At 32.7% G+C, this 19,616-nt stretch overlaps 1 protein-coding gene across 3 annotated transcripts in view; it reads left to right on the forward strand.

Moving 5' to 3' along the window:
• LOC145288721 (uncharacterized) overlaps positions 1-18,640 on the forward strand; it is a 58,115-nt gene extending 39,475 nt beyond the window's left edge. For all 3 annotated transcript variants that reach the window (XM_080136352.1, XM_080136351.1, XM_080136353.1), the window contains 4 exons: positions 469-590; positions 6,606-6,723; positions 9,996-10,078; positions 17,691-18,640. In XM_080136352.1, coding sequence (XP_079992478.1) covers positions 469-590; positions 6,606-6,723; positions 9,996-10,078; positions 17,691-18,002 — 635 coding nt within the window. In that variant the 3' untranslated portion in view covers positions 18,003-18,640. The remainder of the gene's footprint in view (positions 1-468; positions 591-6,605; positions 6,724-9,995; positions 10,079-17,690) is intronic.
• The last annotated feature ends 976 nt before the right edge of the window (positions 18,641-19,616 follow it).

Below are 19,616 nucleotides of genomic sequence, written 5' to 3' on the forward strand. Positions count from 1 at the left end.
AATTATTCTATAAATTAATTTTGTCCTATTTGTATATATTTTGCAAATATCGTCAAATCTGTAAACTATGAAATTGATTTTGTTATTTTGCCTTCTTGCTTGTCATTGTGTACACTGTTAATTTGTAAATTAATGTTTAAGATAGGGCAAATAATGTAAATAGTGGTTGAATAAGAGAAGCAGTAATAGAAATGGAATGATGTAAATAATTGAGAGAAAGAACAAGAAATTGAAAAGGGGTCTATTATAACATCACAATGTAAACTTATGTTTCAACACAGTAAGTTTTATATATTTTCATATATTTTTGAAAGCATTAGTAACTCATTTTTTTTAACACCTGATGATAATATATGTCATAAATTTTTTTCATTTATTTTACTTTAATATTATTTGACAATCTCATTACAAACCATACTGCTTTTTGAGATTTGTTTCAATAATTATATTAAATTTTGATCCTTGCAGAAGCTGGGAAAATGGCATTAAATATAATCAAACAGCAAGGTTTGACTCAGCGTGCAGATGATGAAACAGTTGAATCTGTCATAGGAGATGAAATTGAAACGGTGGTTGGAGACTCTGAACAGGTAAGAGAAATATTTTGAACATTCAAAAAACATTTTCTAGAGAGTCAATGGTGACTTTGTAACTGGGTCTAAATCACCCGATTAGTAACAATCATCATTTCCTGCACTGATGATTGTGAAAGCATGAATCACTAGTGTCTGTAAGTATAAAAATGAATATAATTATATATATATACTAGACTACCCGTGACCTGTTGAGTCAGTATGTTATATTAGCTATGGAATTAATGTATAAGCATGACACTTGTGACGTAAAGAAAATAATTGTTTGTTACATAACAGAAACATTTCTATGAAAGTATATTAAAATGAAAAAAGAATATAGATAGATTTCTATGAGTCGTTCTGTTTATAATTGTTTATTTAAAAAAAAAAAAAAACTTACAGCCATTGAATTATAAGTGGTTTGCTATACTTATAGATAAATGTGCACTGAACAGGTACCATAATACTTAAAGTTAAATTCAAATTTTGATATATCTTTTAATTTAAACGTGAAAAAAAATTGGGACGCTGAAAACGTACATAGTAAAACAATACGTTTTATTGTCACGTTGATTATTTATTTGTAATGCAAATTAAAAAAAATATATTTTCGGGGTTATTTATTTATGTTGGTAGTGTAGAAGAAAATGTATGAATGTTTTTTAAGAAAGGTGTATTAAAAAATGGAGAATAAATTTAAAAAAAGAAAGAAGGCAGTGGGTAAATCGCCGTTGTAAAATGCTCTTATGGTTGTCAACTGGTTAAAGTAGATTTATTTGTAAGAAAATTGCATTAAAATAACTTAAATGTAATACGGAAATGAACGATGTAAAAAAAAAATGCAGAAAGTATTAACAATTGTTTATTTGGATAATTTAAATGCAAAAAAAAAACAATTGGGATGCTGAAAACGTACACAGTAAAACAATACAATTTGTGTTTATTTTTTTACGCTATTATGGGTTTGTTTATGTACACATGCACAACCGGAAGTCGTAAACCGGATGTTGGGTTACAACACCCGTTACAAGGTCATTCGAGTTATATATATATATATATATATATAAGATAAAGAATAAAAGAACGACAATACAAAAATATATACAAATGCATATAGATTTAATCATTTATTCAATGAAATTATATAAATTAGGGGTGTAGGATAAGTAAACTTTTTATACCTAGGTCTTCCTCTATCGCATTAATTACTGTATTTCTCCTACCCCTCCCTTCCACAATAGTGTATTACCCTTTTTCCTCTCACACCTCATTATTTCGTTCCTAGTTATTGTAAATGTTGCATCTCTAATGTGTTATCTAGCATCTTTTTTCTGATGAGAAGCATTAGGCTTTGAAATACCTTTGCATTATCATATTAAAATTCTGTATAGGAAAGAAAGAAAAAGAGAAATTTTGTTTTGTTTTTTTTTCTAGAGGGGGATAATATGTTTTCATTTCAAAAGTAAGAAACATTATTTTCAATGTATTTTCCTTTATTTATTGATTAAATGATATTTAAGTTATCAACTTCTTTTTTTTCTATAAAACAAATATCAGAGAACACGTAAGAGATAGAAATTTTAATGTACCTTTTCATATTAGTAAACAAATGAGAACACGTAAGAGATAGAAATTTTAATGTACCTTTTCATATTAGTAAACAAATGAGAACACGTAAGAGATAGAAATTTTAATGTACCTTTTCATATTAGTAAACAAATGCATGGTAATTGAATCAATTAAGTTTTCAAATTATTTAAGTTTTGAATTAAAATTTTACTTAAATATCGTCATCTTGAATTTAATCTGGGTTATTCCCACCAGGTGACCATGAAGAATGAAGCCTGATCATCTAGTTTTCTATTTCTCACCACTAATTTTATTAAAATTATCTTTCTCAAACCTATCACATAATATACTCAGCCAATTAGAGCTTAGTATTTCTCATTCCTCTTTGATTCTAAGATCAAAATGCAGTACCTGTTCTTTGCTTCCCAACACCATGGAAAATCTCATCAGTATGCCCTCTATTTAAAAATTCAGGTGAACAGTCATCTCCCTATAAGTACAGACCAATCTCCTGTGCATCATGACTAAGTTACTGTGTTAAATAGAGAAGTAATCAACCATGTCAGCAAAAATAACCTTCTTAGTGACATGCAATATGGTTTCCGTTCTGCTAGATCTACAGCAGATGTGCTTACGGTTATTTCTTATGGGATTAGCAAAACTCTCAACTGAGGTTTCCTTTCTAGGGCAATTGCTCTTGACATATCAAAGGCCTTTGATAGGGTATGGCATAAAGGTTTACCACAAGATCTCCAGCTATGGTATAGCTGGAAATATCTTTTCAATTATTAAATCATTTCTCTCTGATAGTATTTAATGCCGGTGTCCCTCAGGGATCCATCCTGGGCCCAACTCTTTTCCTGATCTACATTAATGATCTTCCAAATCATATCCTTACATCATTTGTAGACATTTATGCTGACGACACTACCATTTATGGTACCACATCTAAGACAGTAAACAACCAAGTTCTCTCCAATTCTCTCTCCTCTGATCTTGAGCACGTAGTACAATGGGGAAAGGAGTGGCTGGTTACTTTTAATGCATCTAAAACCAAGCTTCTCTCTTTACATCATCAACATTCTAATCCACATTTGTCATCAATTGAAATGAATGGCTCTCGTCTTCAGGAGGCCTCAAGTTTTGACAAGCTTCTGGGCTTGACCATTACTCCTGATCTTAAATGGAACACGTATATCAAATCTGTTGCCAAGGCCGCTGGAAAAATGGTGGGATCTTTCTATCGATCCGGTAGATATCTCACTGCTGATGCTATTCTCTATCTATATAAGAGCCAGGTACGTCCAAGGATGGAATACTGTTGCCACATCTGGGCAGGAGCTGCTAGAAAGGACTTGTCCTGCCTTGATAGAGTTCAAAATAGACTTCGTAGCCTCGTAGGAGATGTCCTTTTCTCCTCCTTGCAACCTCTATCTCATAGAAGAGATGTTGCGAGTTTGTCTCTGATGTATCGTTATTTTCATGGAAAGTGTTCAACTGAGCTTCAATCTATGGTCCCCCCTCGCCAAACTTTCACAAGAAACACTCGTCTAGCTATAAACACTATCAATAATTTCCCCCACTCTTTATCTGTGCCTAAACCTAAACGTAGATTCCATGAACAAAGCTTCTTTCTTAGAACTGCACGCCTGTGGAATTGTCTTCCGTTTTCCTGCTTTCCGGCTGACTACAATATGGTTGTGTTCAAGTCTAAAGTAAATAAGTTCTTGATGAGCCGTTCCATATAAGTTATTAAATTTACCAAATTTTCATTACTAATGATTACTATATTGACCAATTTCTACTGTACACTCTTTAACCCTTATCCTTGAGTGGCCTCTGGGCCTTGATAATGTGGTGATGCCTTTGTAAAAAAAAAAAAAAAAAAAAAACGTTCATAAGAGTAGTGGTTGATGGACAGAAATCAGAAGCTCATAGTATTAATGCTGGAGTCCCTCAGGGATACATCCTGGGTCCAACTCTCTTCCTGATCTGCATTAATGATCTTCCAAATCACATCCTTACATCATTTTTGCTGATGACACTAGCATCTATGGCAGCATATCAAAAGCCGTAAACAACCAAATTCTCTCTGATGCGCTCTCCTCTGACCTTGAGTATGTAGTACAATGGGGAAACAGGTGTCTGGTTACTTTTAATGCATCTAAAACCAAGCTTCTATTTTTACATCATCAATGTTCTGATCCCCATCTTGCATCAATTGAAATGAATGGTTCTTGTCTTGGGGAGGCTCCATGTTTTGACAGGCTTGACCTTTTGTTATGTAGTTCTTATTAGTGATGACGACATATATTTGTCGTTGCATGTTCGTCTTAGAGTGTTCATGTTGGTGTGCAGATATATCGCGTATATATAAAGAGGGTACATTTTTAATACAGAGACAGGGACATTTTAATAGAGACATGTATTACACTTGGATGAGAGGGGAATAGATATATAGATAGAGAGATGGACATTTATACAGTTTGACAGTTCTGAGAATGTTTCTATAAACGTTATCTTTCTTTAACATATATTTTTGAGATGAGGATTTTCAGTCTTTTATCATAATGAAGGACCATTCATTATTTCTTGATACTGAGAGGAAGGCACATTCTTAAGATGATAGAGACACATTCTTAGATGAGTTTATACACAAAGTTCTTATAATACAAATTCACAATACCTTTGTTGTTGAATGACATAACACGAAGACGACAGTTACAAAAATATGATGTTCGTTTATTCCATTCGACCGGTCAATGGCTTCGCATCAAGGAATTCAAAGTCATTTCCTTCTTCTAACCTTCGTTTCCAAGGCGGATGTCAGCTCTGTCTATCCGACCCTGTCCTGGCACTGACTTCTCTCTGACTGACTCCCCTCCTAAAGCTCTCACTATATAGAGAACTCCTCTCTTACTCATGACGTCATTGCATGACCAAACAACATGCATATCGGTCCTGTGGCCTGACATGCCTCACATTGTCTAAAACATGCCCAAAACACGTGCATCGACCACACATACTTGCAAGGAAAAATTCTCTAACTTCGTTTCCGACTAACCTATTTTACAAATGTGTTTATCATTTTCGTTTCAAATTCCTTATTTTAATTTAATTTCATTTTCATAAACAGAATTGAATCATCAAATTCCTTTTTCAATAACATTATTAACAACACATTCCTTTTCAATAACATATCTGTATTATTTATTTTAAACTTATGATCGAAATTCTTAATTCCAAACCTAGCTTCCCAGGTTTGAATTCTCGGACTATCCTATCTCAATTTTACTCCCTTACAAGAACAGGCGACTGTTCCTGAACACTTTATTTCTCATCTAAAATGGAACATGTGCATCCAATCCATTGCCAAGGTCGCTGTAAAAATCATGGGATCCTTCTATCGAGCCAGTGGATATCTACTGGTAATACAATTCTCATCCTATATAAGAGCCAGGTACGTCCAAGGATGGAGTATTTTTGCCACATCTGGACAGGAGCTGCTAGAAGCAGCTCTTCCTGCCTTGACAGAGTTCAAAATAGACTTCATAGCCTAGTGGGAGATAACCGTTTCTCTTCCCTGCAACCTCTATCTCACAGAAGAGCCTGTCTCAGTTTTACCATTATTTTCATGGCAAGTGCTCGTCTGAGCTCCAATCTACGGTCCCCCCTCGCCAAACATTCACAAGAAACACTCGTTTAACTGGAAACACTATCAAAAATTTCCCCCACTCTTTATCTGTGGCTAAACCTAAACGTAGATTCCATGAACAAGGCTTCTTTCTTAGAACTGCACGCGTGTGGAACTCTCTTCCATTTATCTGCTTTCCAGCTGAATACAATATAACCGTCTTCAAGTCTAATGTAAACAAGTTCTTGATGAGCCGTTCCCCTTAAGTAATCCAGTTTACCAAATTTACACTTCTAACGATTACGATATTGTCTTTTTGACCACTGTACACTCTTTAACCCTTATCCTTGCATGGCCTCTGAATTCCCTTGTAAAAAAGTGGTGATTCCCTTGTAAAAAAAAAAAAAAAATTAAAAAATAATTTCATCTGCTCTATCCTAGATTAGTGAATGACAAATCCTTTTAGACTGAGACAATTTTGATTTTTGTTCCAATCCAATTTTTTTTTTTTTTTTTTTTTTTTTTTTTTTCGAAGCAGGATTTTCCCCGCATTTAAAACCAACCTTGTGTTTAACTCTGTCTTCATAGGGAGATAAGAAAATAGGAATTTCTTTCAACGGTTCTGTTTTGTAGTTTTTTGTTTTAAATCAAATTCAACAAACTGTGCATCAAATATTATTCAAACGAGTAAATATTTTGTCTCACTGCATTCTCCTGTTCTATTTTAATAGTCTTTTTTTTTTTCTTTTTTTTTTTTGTGCGGGGTAGTCCACAAACAGAACTGCAAAGTTAATAAATTTTGTTTTTCTTTTTGTTATATTTGCCAGAAGGTGATAACAATTGTAACTACTGATGAGACTGATGTCGGAAATACAGAAGAACCGGTTTTAGTAACGGTGAATGCAGATGGCTCAACGGATGGTGCATTGACTGTCGAAGGGACAGGTAACATTTATTCACGACTTTTTGTTTGGTCGGGGTGCGGATGATTGGTTTAATGGATACAATCACAGTCCATGAAATCTGCTATTTTGGGTTCTGATCTGATCTATTCTAGCCATTTACACACTAAATGTATGAACATGCTATTTCTGTCGACCTATATGTAAAGTAACAATCTGTGTTCAATTAATTGTATACAACAAATCGTATTGTATTTCAGTGTTCAACTACCATCAAACAGACAAACCAAACTAAACTTTGTCAGTTATTTTAACCAAGAAAACTGTTTCTATGTTAAAAAAAAATGTCTTTGATTTTACACAAAACTAAAACCAATTATCGCTACTCTCAGGTTTACTAAATAGTAAAGAGTATGTTTGATAGTATTCTTCTGGTGATTTGAGTTCGCAGAACATTGTACACCGTAAACCACCAGGTCATGGGATTAGTGAGTATGCACTCAAATGTCACCTTAACATATGCCAGAAGAAAATGGGATGTCACATGGTTGAAAGAGAGAGGGAGCAAGAGAGGTAGGCCAGTTAGTGGAAGGCTTTTGAGCAAACAGCACATGTGAAGATTGACAAATTGCAAATCAAGAGGCCACACCCATCCAAGATATCTGTAGCCGAGAATGTTCTTTTCTGCTAGCAGAAGAGAAGGCAACATTAACATCTTTAATAGTCTTTCTCCAAAATTCAGAATTTCTTCTTTTTTTTTTTTTTTCCATGCCATTGGAAAACGTTAATTTCAGATGCCTTAGTCACAGAAGGAACAGGTGACACAAAGTAGAATCGCTGTTGTGATTTGTGACCTTGGATCTCCCTTTGGAGGTTGAGTATATGTAACATTCTCACTCTGAGCCAGGGTTATATTTGGCTGCAAGTTAAATAGAAACTAATGTTTACAAAATATATGCCTACAAAACAACTGAATCTACTCACCAATCATATACAAAACATAAGTTTCTGTATATGATGATCCAATAAAGATTGATACACCATAAGACCCTATATCCAACCAACATTAAAGAAATTATTTTTTAATTCAAATAAAGAAGGACAAAGGATAATTTTAAAGTGCAACTAATTTTAGTCCACTATGTTTTTGCCACCGGAAAAATTTTTGTGATCCCATCCATCCATAGACTTGAGCCCTTGGATGAGCATTGGCCATTCACAACTTTGTAGATGCTTTTGTAGTGAGGAGTTCTTTTTTCAGGGTGAGGGTGCTGGCCCCACACCCAACCTTTCTAGAAGGGACATACAGCACCTAGCCTTCCCAAATGGTCACCCATCTGGTATGTATTTTTGTGAGGCCGACATCAATTAGTAACATTAACAAAGTAAAAAATGTTTTACTTATGCAATTCTGAATTTGAGATGTGAATACTTGTGTTGTGTTGACTAATCGGACTATTATTCTCATCTTGGGTGTTATCAGCACAATGTTTCGGTCGCTGCAACCTGTGACCTTCTTCGGGTGTTGAAAACATGTTGCTTTTCCTACTAAGGAAAAAGAGGGTTGGTTCTACATTACAAGAATTCAAAGTGTTTGTTTGAAGGTCGGCCCGTAGATCATAAAGAAGGTTCAATCATTAGGAGTCACTAAAATATTTGTTAAAAGATTTTCTATGGCTCAATTTAAAAAAACAAAAATACACATGGATATCAATCCTGTTTCGTAAAACATCTTTTTTTCACTAATATTAAAAATTAGTATAGATATCCTGAAAAATTGAGCCATAGAAAAACTTTTAACAAATATCTTAGTGACCCCTAATGATTGAACCTTGTTTATGATCTACGGACCTACTCTCAAACAAACAGTTTGAATTCTTGTCATACAGAGCCAACCCTCTTTTTCCTTAGTAGGAAAAGAAGCATTTTCTCAACACCTGAAGAAGGTCGCAAGTTGCAGCGACCGCAACATTGTGCTAATAACACCCAAGATGAGAATAATAGTCATAACACAACCATGTTTTGCTTATGTTATGTAGTTGCACTGTTTTATTTTGTTGAATTTAGTACATTCCCTACAAATAGAAAAATATGAAATTTAAACCATTAAAGGTAAACCATGAAACTGAACTTGGGATAAGAGGGAGGCAACTAGAAATTGCCTCAAAATATATGACCAGAGACATATTTTTATTTGTAATAATTAAACACCAACTACCTGTTATTGGCAGTGATCAATTTCTAATTTATTGGTAAGATATTAATTGGTCAATGAAGTTAAATTAACTGTACAATAATTAAAGAAGAAAAATTATCACCAGTTATTTTTTTCTTTTAAAACAATTTGATTTTTAGGACTAAAAAGGTCATACTTTTCATGTTTGAATGACAATTTGCGAAAACATTTGATTTAAATGAATTATCAATAGAATGATTTTCAATTACAATTTCATAAATCAGGTTGATTTTTGGATGAACGCAGATAACTAAGTTATATTTGCAATTTAAAAAGGTTAAAAAGTGCACCTGACCATGATTTGATGATTGGATTACCCAACAATATTTTGGAATGACAAATTTTAATTATGATTTGAAAAGGTCACAATATTAAGCCAAATTGTTTACTATTTAAAAAGTTTACTTAGGACAACTACCATATCTGATAATATACTTATTTGTGAACGCTATTTCTGAAGTAAGACCAAACTCATATTTTATGGCTTGACTAAAAGATTCTTCTACATGTGTGAAATAAAGACTTGTATTTTTGGTTATTCTATGATCAAACGCTATCTGTGATTAACTAGGCAATTCGAACAATCGTGTTAAGTGAAAGTTTGCAATAAAAAAATGACTCTTGGAGGGTTCCTTAAACAGTCAATCTGAGAGAAATAGATAAAGAATGGGAGAGAAGTCAGCAATTGATCAAAATTAGAAATGAAAAAAATTCTCCCCAATTTAATCTTTTGTAAAGAACAAAAACACAAAATAATCAAAACTTAGCACCAGTCAAATTCTTCAAATTATTTTTTTTTTTCTCCCAACAAGAACAACATAACTTTCTGTTTATAGTTTTATTCACAACAAGCTTTTCTTGCTTTTCGGTTGCTGACAAAAGCAACCACTAAGTTGTGCCAACATCAAATCTCTACGGATCTTTTTAAACAAGACCATGAATTCGAATGCATATGGTTAGTGTTATATTGACTACAATACTAGAAATCAACTAAACTCAATTTTCCTTTCCTTTGGATGAATTTCGTTTACCATCCATTTTGTTTTTAATTAACCTGCTTATTTTGTTTTATTTTACAGAAGAGCCACCAACAAAGAGATGTCGTATCGAAGAATCTGAGGCTGAGGAAGTCACTGTTGTGCCTATTTCTCAATTATTGGAAGTAAGTTCTTTTTTCTTTTTAAAAGACAAAAAAGAAACAATTTAAATAGACTAATTTGGTTAATTTTCAATTCACTGTTATCTGACAGGCTCTGTGAACTACCATTAAGATTTATTTTCATAACATTTCAGTCAATGTAAATTCCAACCTTATATAAGTATATCTTGTCAAACTTAAGAATCTTTTTATCAAACTCTGAAATCTGCACAGAATTTTTAATGAAACTCTTTATTTCATCCACAAGAGTAGCTTGCTCTCGTTCTCTCAGCTATGACTGCATTGAAGTCTTAAGTAATTTGCAATTATATTTTGAATGGTGCCGACCCTGAGCTTTCAACCTCTGGAAAAGTGTAATTTACAACTGAATTTTACTAAATACTTTTCTAGTATTGATTTTAGGAGCCTTAAAACTATTTTTTTGTTTTTAGATGTGCATTCTTACTATTTATCACTACAGATTACTGTATATATATATATATATATATATATATATATATATATATATATATATGTGTGTGTGTGTAAACGACAATATAAAAATATATACTGATGCATATAGATTTATTTGTTTATTCAATTAGAATAATACATCAATTAGGGTGTAGGATAATTAAAACTCTTTACACCATGGTATTTTAAAGCCTAATGCTTCTCATCAGAAGAAGAGAGAAGATGCTAGGTAACATATTTGGGATGCGTCTAGCGATAGATAAATTAGGAGCAAAATAATGGGGCATGATAGGAAAAGGGTAATACAGTGAAACTGTTGGGGGGGGGAATAGGAGAACTACAGTGATCTATGTGATAGAGAACATTGCATCCCTTATATGTTATTTCTTCATATTCTATATAAGCTCCAAAACAATTTGTTGAACTTTGCATTATCCTGATAAGTTTCTTAATGAATCGATTGTATCTTTTAACTCCACCATATATATATATATATATATACACATACACACACACACACACACACTTCTTTTTATCTATTATTTGTAATTAATGATTCCCATCCCATATTGTGTTAAATTCTATACTAGGTCTACTTAGTAGGTGATCATCACTATACTCACTGCTTCTTCAAGTCATCATGCTCAAGTCATCATTCTTCTCTGTCTATAATTTTTTACTTTGTCTTATAAAGGCAGATAGTTTCCCTTTTCCCTTTATATGTGATCAGTCATATCCGATTTTTCAATCTCTCCACGTATTACGACTTTTTGATGGACTTCTAATCTTGCTTTTAGTGGACAACATGTCTCACCTTTTTAATACAGCGATTGTCTAGTGTGTGTGTGCAAGAGAATGACAAGATGAAAATACAAAATTGAAAAGTGGAATTGCAAATCGATAAAAAAAGAAACATTTTGCCGATTGCCATGAAATTGCAGTGATGCTATCATCAAACGCTATGTCATATAGCATCTGCCGATTGCCATGAAACTGCAGCATTTTATTTCCCTGCCATCTGTTAAATATTTAATGATTGCTCCATCTTCAGATGATTGATGCCTCCAGATCTCCCAGTATCACCCAGATTGACTCCCTCTTCTCGACCGCATCTTCCCAGATGACTTTTCAAACAAGCAGCAACCTCGCGGAGATGACCAATGATCATTGCAGAAAGAACTTGATTCAACTCTTGTAAAAAGGTTTTGTGTACAACCATGCATACAAATTAAAAGACAAAAACGATGTATCAATTCAACTTTGGTTACTCTTCATCGACTTAACTCAATTGTCCAAAAGACAATGCAACATTTGGAGTTTAGATATCATAAATTATGTTGGTATCCACACATGGTTATTAATTGGGGTCATGGAGTTTTCCCATTATTTGTGGAAGTTTCAAAAAAAGTAACTAACCCTAGTCCAAATAAAAATAAAGCAAATAACTTAAAGTTTGTTATTGATTTCCCCCCCCCCCCCCCCATTTCAGCTGGAATTTTCTAGTTGCTTTAACTTCAAATACTACAATCCAGGCTATCTTTGCTTTGATTCCTGAAAGAGAACCAGGGAGATTTAGGGGTTAGATAACTAGCTGTATTTACTTAGCATTGCCTAGGTGGAAAGCTTTCAGAATGAATAATTCAAAATTTACTTCTATATTATATTTCTTTTTGTCTATTTAACTGTTCCACTTTTCTCTTGGAAAGTACTGGGCCAATCTGACTGAAATTTTGTATGGATCTTTGTTACATAAGGTGCAATGAACTATGTATTATAATATCCGTTTGATGCACAGGATTAATAGGGATTAGTATTTAATGCAGAACTGAACACGAATTTAACCATGTTCAACCATCACTTAAGCACGTGTTCTCTAACTTTAGTTCGTTTTCCACAAACTAAAAAGTCTTTGTTTATATTTTATTGTAAACTAGCAGGACCCATTAACCGGCATTGTCCCCCCCCCCTCCCTCGTAAAAAATTAAACTATGGCTTACTATGTTAAGAATGGCCTTCAGAATAGACACCCTCAACTTCGTGTTAAGAAGGGCTTTCGGAATAGACACCACCAACCTCCTCGTGTTAAGAACGGCTTTTGGAATAGACACTCCTAACCTCGCCATGGTAAGAGCAGCTTTTGGAATTTGCCCCAAATTTAACCTTGCTATTCGTTATCAGCATACCCACCCGCAAAGACTATAAATCCCCCAAAAAATTGAGGGTTGTCAGTGTCGGTCGGAGAGAAGTAGATTTGTTTAAAGCAAATTGGTGAGTTGGAGCTAAGGTAAAAATTTACTTAAACAAAGGTAATGTCTGAGCAGTGCCCATAATGAGTCTGGAAAAGAGAAGTAAACAAAAAAAACAAATATATAAAAATAAGTGTTTCTGTAGGCAATATAATTTAGGGTAAATGTGTAGTATAGTGGCGTAAATTATTTGACAGACCCAAAAATCAAAATAAACTATTTATCTCTGATATAATATTTTAATTGCAGAAATTCCCCTCTGGTCCAAAGTACCATAGGTTTTCAACAAGAGATGCCACATACAAACCCAATACATTTACCCTGATGACCACTATCTTATGTAGCTTACGACCACCATTACTTTTATTACTTGTGATAATAAAATGCTACATTGCATCCGATGAGCAACACCATCACAATCGCCACATTTACAGAGGAAAGAATTCATATTTTTCTCCCTAATTATTTAGTCCTAACACAACTACCAGTTGAGACCCGGACGAATTATACATTTTCCAATGCTACTGTGATTGCACCACCCTTAACTCGCTATCAGCTACATGGATATAACATAATCTTACAAATTTCCGATCCAAAATTAATAAATTTTCCCCTGGCAAAGCCCTTACACTGCGATTGGCTGCGATCTGTCTGTTCCCTTATTCCAGAATGGAGATATTTCACATAAACGAACATTTACTCAACATTAAAACCTGGCATCGCTATGTAGCATCTTTCTCCCACCGATAATTCTGATTAAAAAACCATATCTGCCATTGTTAAATACATTGGAAAAACAAGTGAAGCATGCATGGTCCCCCGTGAGCGCAAAGTGAACGAGGCATGATAAAAAATTACTTTAGCCTCAAAAGTCCCCAGGGGACGTCAAATCCTGGTGAAAGTGAACAAACGGTGCAGTTTTAAACCTTAATATATGTAAAACCATGCAAACAAAGAAATGAACAAGGCCATCATTTGTCCCCCCCCCATTTAGCCCCAAAAGTCCCCAAGGCCTTAAAATATTTAAATTTGAGTTCAACACCATGCAAAACTGCTAAATAGACATAGACAGAAAATTTTGGACAAATATAGTAAAATAGTCCCAAAAATGGAGGGTTTTTATTAGCCCTAAAAGAGCCACTGGGGCACACTCAAGAGTTATCACGAAGTACAGACAAACAAAATTATATAGAAATCAGTTACAACTTTTCAGAAAGTTTTATAAAATTCCAAAGCATCAACTTATTTTTAATATGCACAAAAGTGTCAATTTTAGCCATTTTAATCGAAAAGACACCCCTAGGGGGGACAGCCAGAGTTTTCCCGGAAAATCCATTCTGTTACTTTTTTATACCATGTTTAATGTTTGTGCAGAATTTCAAAAAATTCCAAGGCATAGTTATTGAGAAAAGTGCGGACAGACGAACGGATAAGGTTGAATTTATAGGTCCACCCTCCTTTTGTCGGTGACCAAAAAATGCATACACATTACTAAATTGCCACTTCTCTGGATAATTATAAACACATTCATATGTATATATTGAGTTTACATTTTCCATTATTTGGTTTATACTTTTTACCAATTGCTTTCTTTTGAATTTTGCAGCTATTCGATCCATGTATATTTCGCATTTGTATGAATGTGTACATTTGCGCATGCATGCATATTTACTGTATATCTTGGATTCGGTATTTATTGTATTCATACTTATGCTAGGATACCAAAACCATATATGCTAAGTTTTCATTGTACATGTCGACCGATGAATACGGAACTTCTTGCTTTTTATTTGCACACACAATGGCAACTACTTACTTTTTATTCAGAAACATTACTATAGTTTTAACAATTCCTGTGTTATCACAAAACAAAAACAAATAACACACTTCTTGTACAATTATCAAATACTACATTATTAGATAATATAATTCATTACATTATTATGTTTGTGTTGAAACTAAATTATTTTTATTGAAATATTTGTTTTATTATTTGATAATACAAGTTTTGGGAGGGGGCGTGATAGCACAGGGAGTGTTAAGACTAAATTATTTTTGCTGATTAAAATACTTCCTTCTCATTTGATAATCAAATAAGTTTCCTTTTTTGGGTTTCGTACTAACACAAGAAGTGTTAAAACTAAAGTAATTTTTTTTTTTTTGTAAATATATAATTTTCATGTCTTTCCATGTCTTGACCCCGTCACTCCGTTCTGTTCGGTTGCGTTACATAATCAACCGTAGCCATTTCCGGTAGCTTTCTTTTTTTACGAGGACTGATCTTGGACATTACTCAATAAGCAATGTTATCTACTTAATTGTCGATGATTCAACGAAAAAAAATGATTACAATGGCTAAATTTTTTAATTTCTTCGAAAACTATATCCTTAATTTATTATATTATACCTTATCGTTTTGCGTTACTTTTGAGATATTTTCATTACTGAGACATGTCAATTCATTAAATACGGCTGATTACACTTGAACATCAATATTTCAGCATTATTTTTTTTCTAAAAATAAATGTCTGAAAATAAACATTTATTTGATTTAAAAAAAATCAGTTTCCCTACTCCTTTCTATCTTCCTTAGCAAATGTCATCAATCTCCCACTTACTTTGTTGGTTTATTCTTTAAAATGTTTTCTTTACATTTTTTTCAAAACGAATTATTATTGATAATACACTAATTATATGCAAAAATGAAATTGGCTAAAAAAATTTTTCTACGATATACATGTTCATACTAAAATTAAACCCTCACTGTAAACCTAAGGTATCCACAGGTATTGACAACATAAAAAGACGTACATTTTTTTTTTTTTTGCGTTTGTATTCCACTTAGACAAACTGAGCCACAGCAACTCATGGCCGGGTACAGCTAGTGTATATGTAAAGCATTATTAGATCCAAAGGCTGAAAAAATTTCATTTTTATTATTTTTTCATCATTTTTATTAGACTAAATATACAACAATCAAGGCCGCCATATTGTTTTGAAAATTTGGCCTTTCTGAGGCTTAAAAGATTGGCCTGTTTAAGGCCAAATTTGACCTATTTTATGCTCTTTCATGAAACCATGTTTTAATTAAGAGTGTAAAAAAAAAGGCCAAATATGGCAGCTTTGAATGTTATAAATTTAGTCTAAAATAAAAATAATAAGAATGTAATTTTTTCTGGTTTTATTTCAGCCTTTGGGTCTAATAATGTGTTTTATATAAAAATAAAAAGTTTTTATAATTTGTTTGTGTGTCAACAAACGAAAACAGAAGAAAAAAGACAGCATTGTCGAATGGTTGGAAGCAGTTAACATGAAAAGTAACATGGTGGAAGGCTAGGTAATCATTGGAAAGTATATAAATAAGTGTCCACAGTAATAGTAAAGGTAAAAAATAAATAATCTAAGTATTAAAAAAAATGCCCCCCCAAAAATAAACGAAAACAAAACAAGAAAAAATAGCACCGTGTAAGGGTTGAGAAGCCGCTGCCAAATTGAAAAATTAATAATGATACAAGTAAATGTTTTTTCATTTTTTTTTATTTTTATTGGGGGGTGGGGATATTGGTGGGTAGGCAATTTGTGCGTAGATAAGTGTAAGGTTTGGCCACTTAATATGTTTCTATTTGGTATTATTTTTTCAGCACGCTTGCATCATATAGAAAGTGCCGCCATATTGGAAAATTTCTTGAACGTTCGTTTATGTTTGTAGAAGTGGATTCTGGAATAATAGAATTGGCTCATCTCAGCCAATCAGATGTTGTGAATTTTGTGAAGGGAGAAGTTATTATTTTTTAATCGGGTAATGGAAAGATTGTTATGTGTATGTAGCTAATAACCAGTTACAATGGGTGCAATGAAAGTATCATAGGAAAATGTAGACTAGGTCTTGGTGTCAACTGGTCGCAGTGGGAGGACTAAATATTTATAGAGAAAAATAGGGACTCCTTCCTTTATGGATGTTGTGATTGTGATGGTGTTGCAACTAGGATGCAATGTAGTATTTTATTATAATGACTTAATGTCTAAAACTGTGTCCGAAAATTACATAAGATAGTGGCTAATAGCCTGGACCTAATGAATTGGTATGTGGCATCTGTTATTGTAAACCTTCAATACTTTGGTCCAAACAGGAATTTCTGCAGTCAAAATATTCTAGAGGAGATAAGATCTTTAAAAATTCATTTTAGTTATTATTTCATTAAATATTTTATTAATAGTAAAAACAAAATATTCCCATGTTTATTTATCAAAGTTGCATATAGGTGAGAAATGCTCACAGAGATACATGAGATTTTGTCTGATTATTTAATTAAAACAGAAATAATATCAGTTTTAGAAACATTGATAATTTTTGAATGAGGATTTGCTCATTCATTGGTCTGTGTTACATTCATTATCAATTACATAATTAGAAATGAACAATATATAATATCTCTTTTTAGTTTTCTTTGTCATCCTTCTACTTTCTTTTACGTTGCTATTACGACTCCACTCTATTCTGTTCCTTCCACCACTTCTTATTTCATTCACCCTTCTTCCAAAGGCAATACCTGGATTTTTATTTATTGATTCAAAATATTTCCTGCGTCTACTAGTATTGAACTTCAATCCTTTAAATACTCAATGCAAAAAAACAGTTACAAAAAATCAATGAAATTTGGTAACAAATGGTGAGTCATCAAAGTATAACTGTCATAAGCAAAGAAATTTGAATTGAAAATCTATTGCAGAACCTTCTGGACTAGGATCAACACAAAAGAAGATCAAATTGTCTATCAAAAGTTTTGTATGACAATGTATAGCGATTGTGCTATGTACATAGTTACTATATATGGAATATCAATTAAGAAATTTTTTTTTAATCTTGTACTATCACTATTTTTTTTAATTTTATTTTACTATTTCAACTTCTGTAGGAAAAACCAAGCAAAGCAGACCAGGAACAGGAAGATCTTAGGCGTCAACTGGAGGAGATGAAACGGCAGGCAGAAGTCTTCAAGCAACAGTTATTGCAAAAGGAGCAGGAGGCGGAGGTGTACAAAAAACAACTGTGTGAAATGGTCACGGCGAAAGGAGATGTGAACATGAGCAACATTGAAACAGAAAACAACGAAGAAGAACAGGTGGCCATTAGCGAAGCGTTAAATGCAGGCGACATTATTGTCACGGAGACGGTCAGCGTCGCCGAAGAGATTTTAGAAGTCAATGATGATTCAGCTGAAAAATAATAATTTTGGGGGGGGGAGAAAACAAAACACATGGGGTGGGGGGTTAATTTGTAAATATGGGGATGGAATTAGGGATTTAAAAAAAAATCCCTTTTTTAAACAAAAAGACGTAAATGTGGAATAATACTAACAAAAGAAGTTTTTGACTTCTTAAAACATTTTTTTAATAAAAATAAAAATAAAAAAAGATTGAGCCTTATTTTCTGATGCAGCTTTCAAAGTGACCACTGTCCAGAATATTATCTTTATCAATAAGTTTTAATTACTTAGATGGATAATGGAACTGATTTGAAAACCAGTGGGTTACAAAAAAAAAAAAAAAAATTGAACTGGTTTATCCCTTGGATATTTTTAAAAATGTATAGCAATATGAAAACTATTATGGGAGTTAAGATGTGTTAAAATTAACATTGAGCTGCATTTCAAAGTTGACTTGCAAGAGTAAGACATGAAATATTGATGAGACTTTCAATTTTATTCTCTTGCAATTAAGTTTTTTTTTACACAACCGAGATGAAATTGGTGTAAACCAAACAATTTAAAAACTGCAAAAAAACTAAAACGTCAAAGATTACTGGCTTATCTCAGCCAGAACAAATTTATAAACAAAAAGAATTACAATGGATTTTTACTTTTTACTATTTTTTTGTTGTTTTTTATTATCTTGAACTTTTCAGCTTTAAGATGACTACCATTAAAATACTAAATTACTTTTAGTTCTATAATAATTTAGTTCAATTAATTTAATGACCACACAATTTTGTAAATAATACAATACAACTTGATTATTAGTTTTGTTTGATCAATAAATTATTAATTAAACCAAAACCAAATTGTTATAGAACTTAAAGTAATATGGTTAAGATAATGTGGTTTCAATGGCAGCCATTTTAAAGCTGAAAAAATTCAGATAACCTTTTCTTTCTGTATTTTTTCTTATTTGACAGAGAAAGATTAAGATTATTCCTAAAAGTGGAGGTTGAGTTTGCAATAAAACCTCCACATCCGACTTTGATAGAAAATACATTTTTCAGTCATTTCTGATACATTCTTCTCATAGATCTTCATATCTTTCCAATTTATGCTGGTGTGCCCAGTCAAAATTTTCGTCAATGGAACCATTAACTCAACGACAAAAACTTTTTACAATTAACGAACCAAATGACAATATCCAGACACTGATCTGTTAATATTATTTTAGTTGGAAATGCATATAAATAGTTAGAAACAATATCACAGTTGAATTAGATTTTTGAATAATGTATATGATTAAGTATTTTAAAAAGGACACATTTGTTCATTTACGTTGAGATTCACGTTCTGTGTCGATTTGAGGTATAAGTTTTACCAATTTCACGCACATACATTGTGTGACGCATGGGAGAAACCAAACGAGATGACAATTATAAAATTTAGATTTCCTTTAAAAGTAAAATGTGATGCTTTAGGATAAGAGACTCAAAGTTTTTCAATGACCATGATCATTTAAAAAATTCTTTGTCTCTTAAGCAACAGAGCCAAATATGAGAACAGATTTTACACTTTGATCTAAACTGGTTAGACTAGTTCATAAGGTAGCAATCTTCAATTAGTTTTCATTTTAAAATTTTAATA

Source organism: Euprymna scolopes, chromosome 2, assembly GCF_053919585.1.
Source record: "Euprymna scolopes isolate OS-2025 chromosome 2, ASM5391958v1, whole genome shotgun sequence".
In the NCBI taxonomy this organism is placed as follows: domain Eukaryota; kingdom Metazoa; phylum Mollusca; class Cephalopoda; order Sepiida; family Sepiolidae; genus Euprymna; species Euprymna scolopes.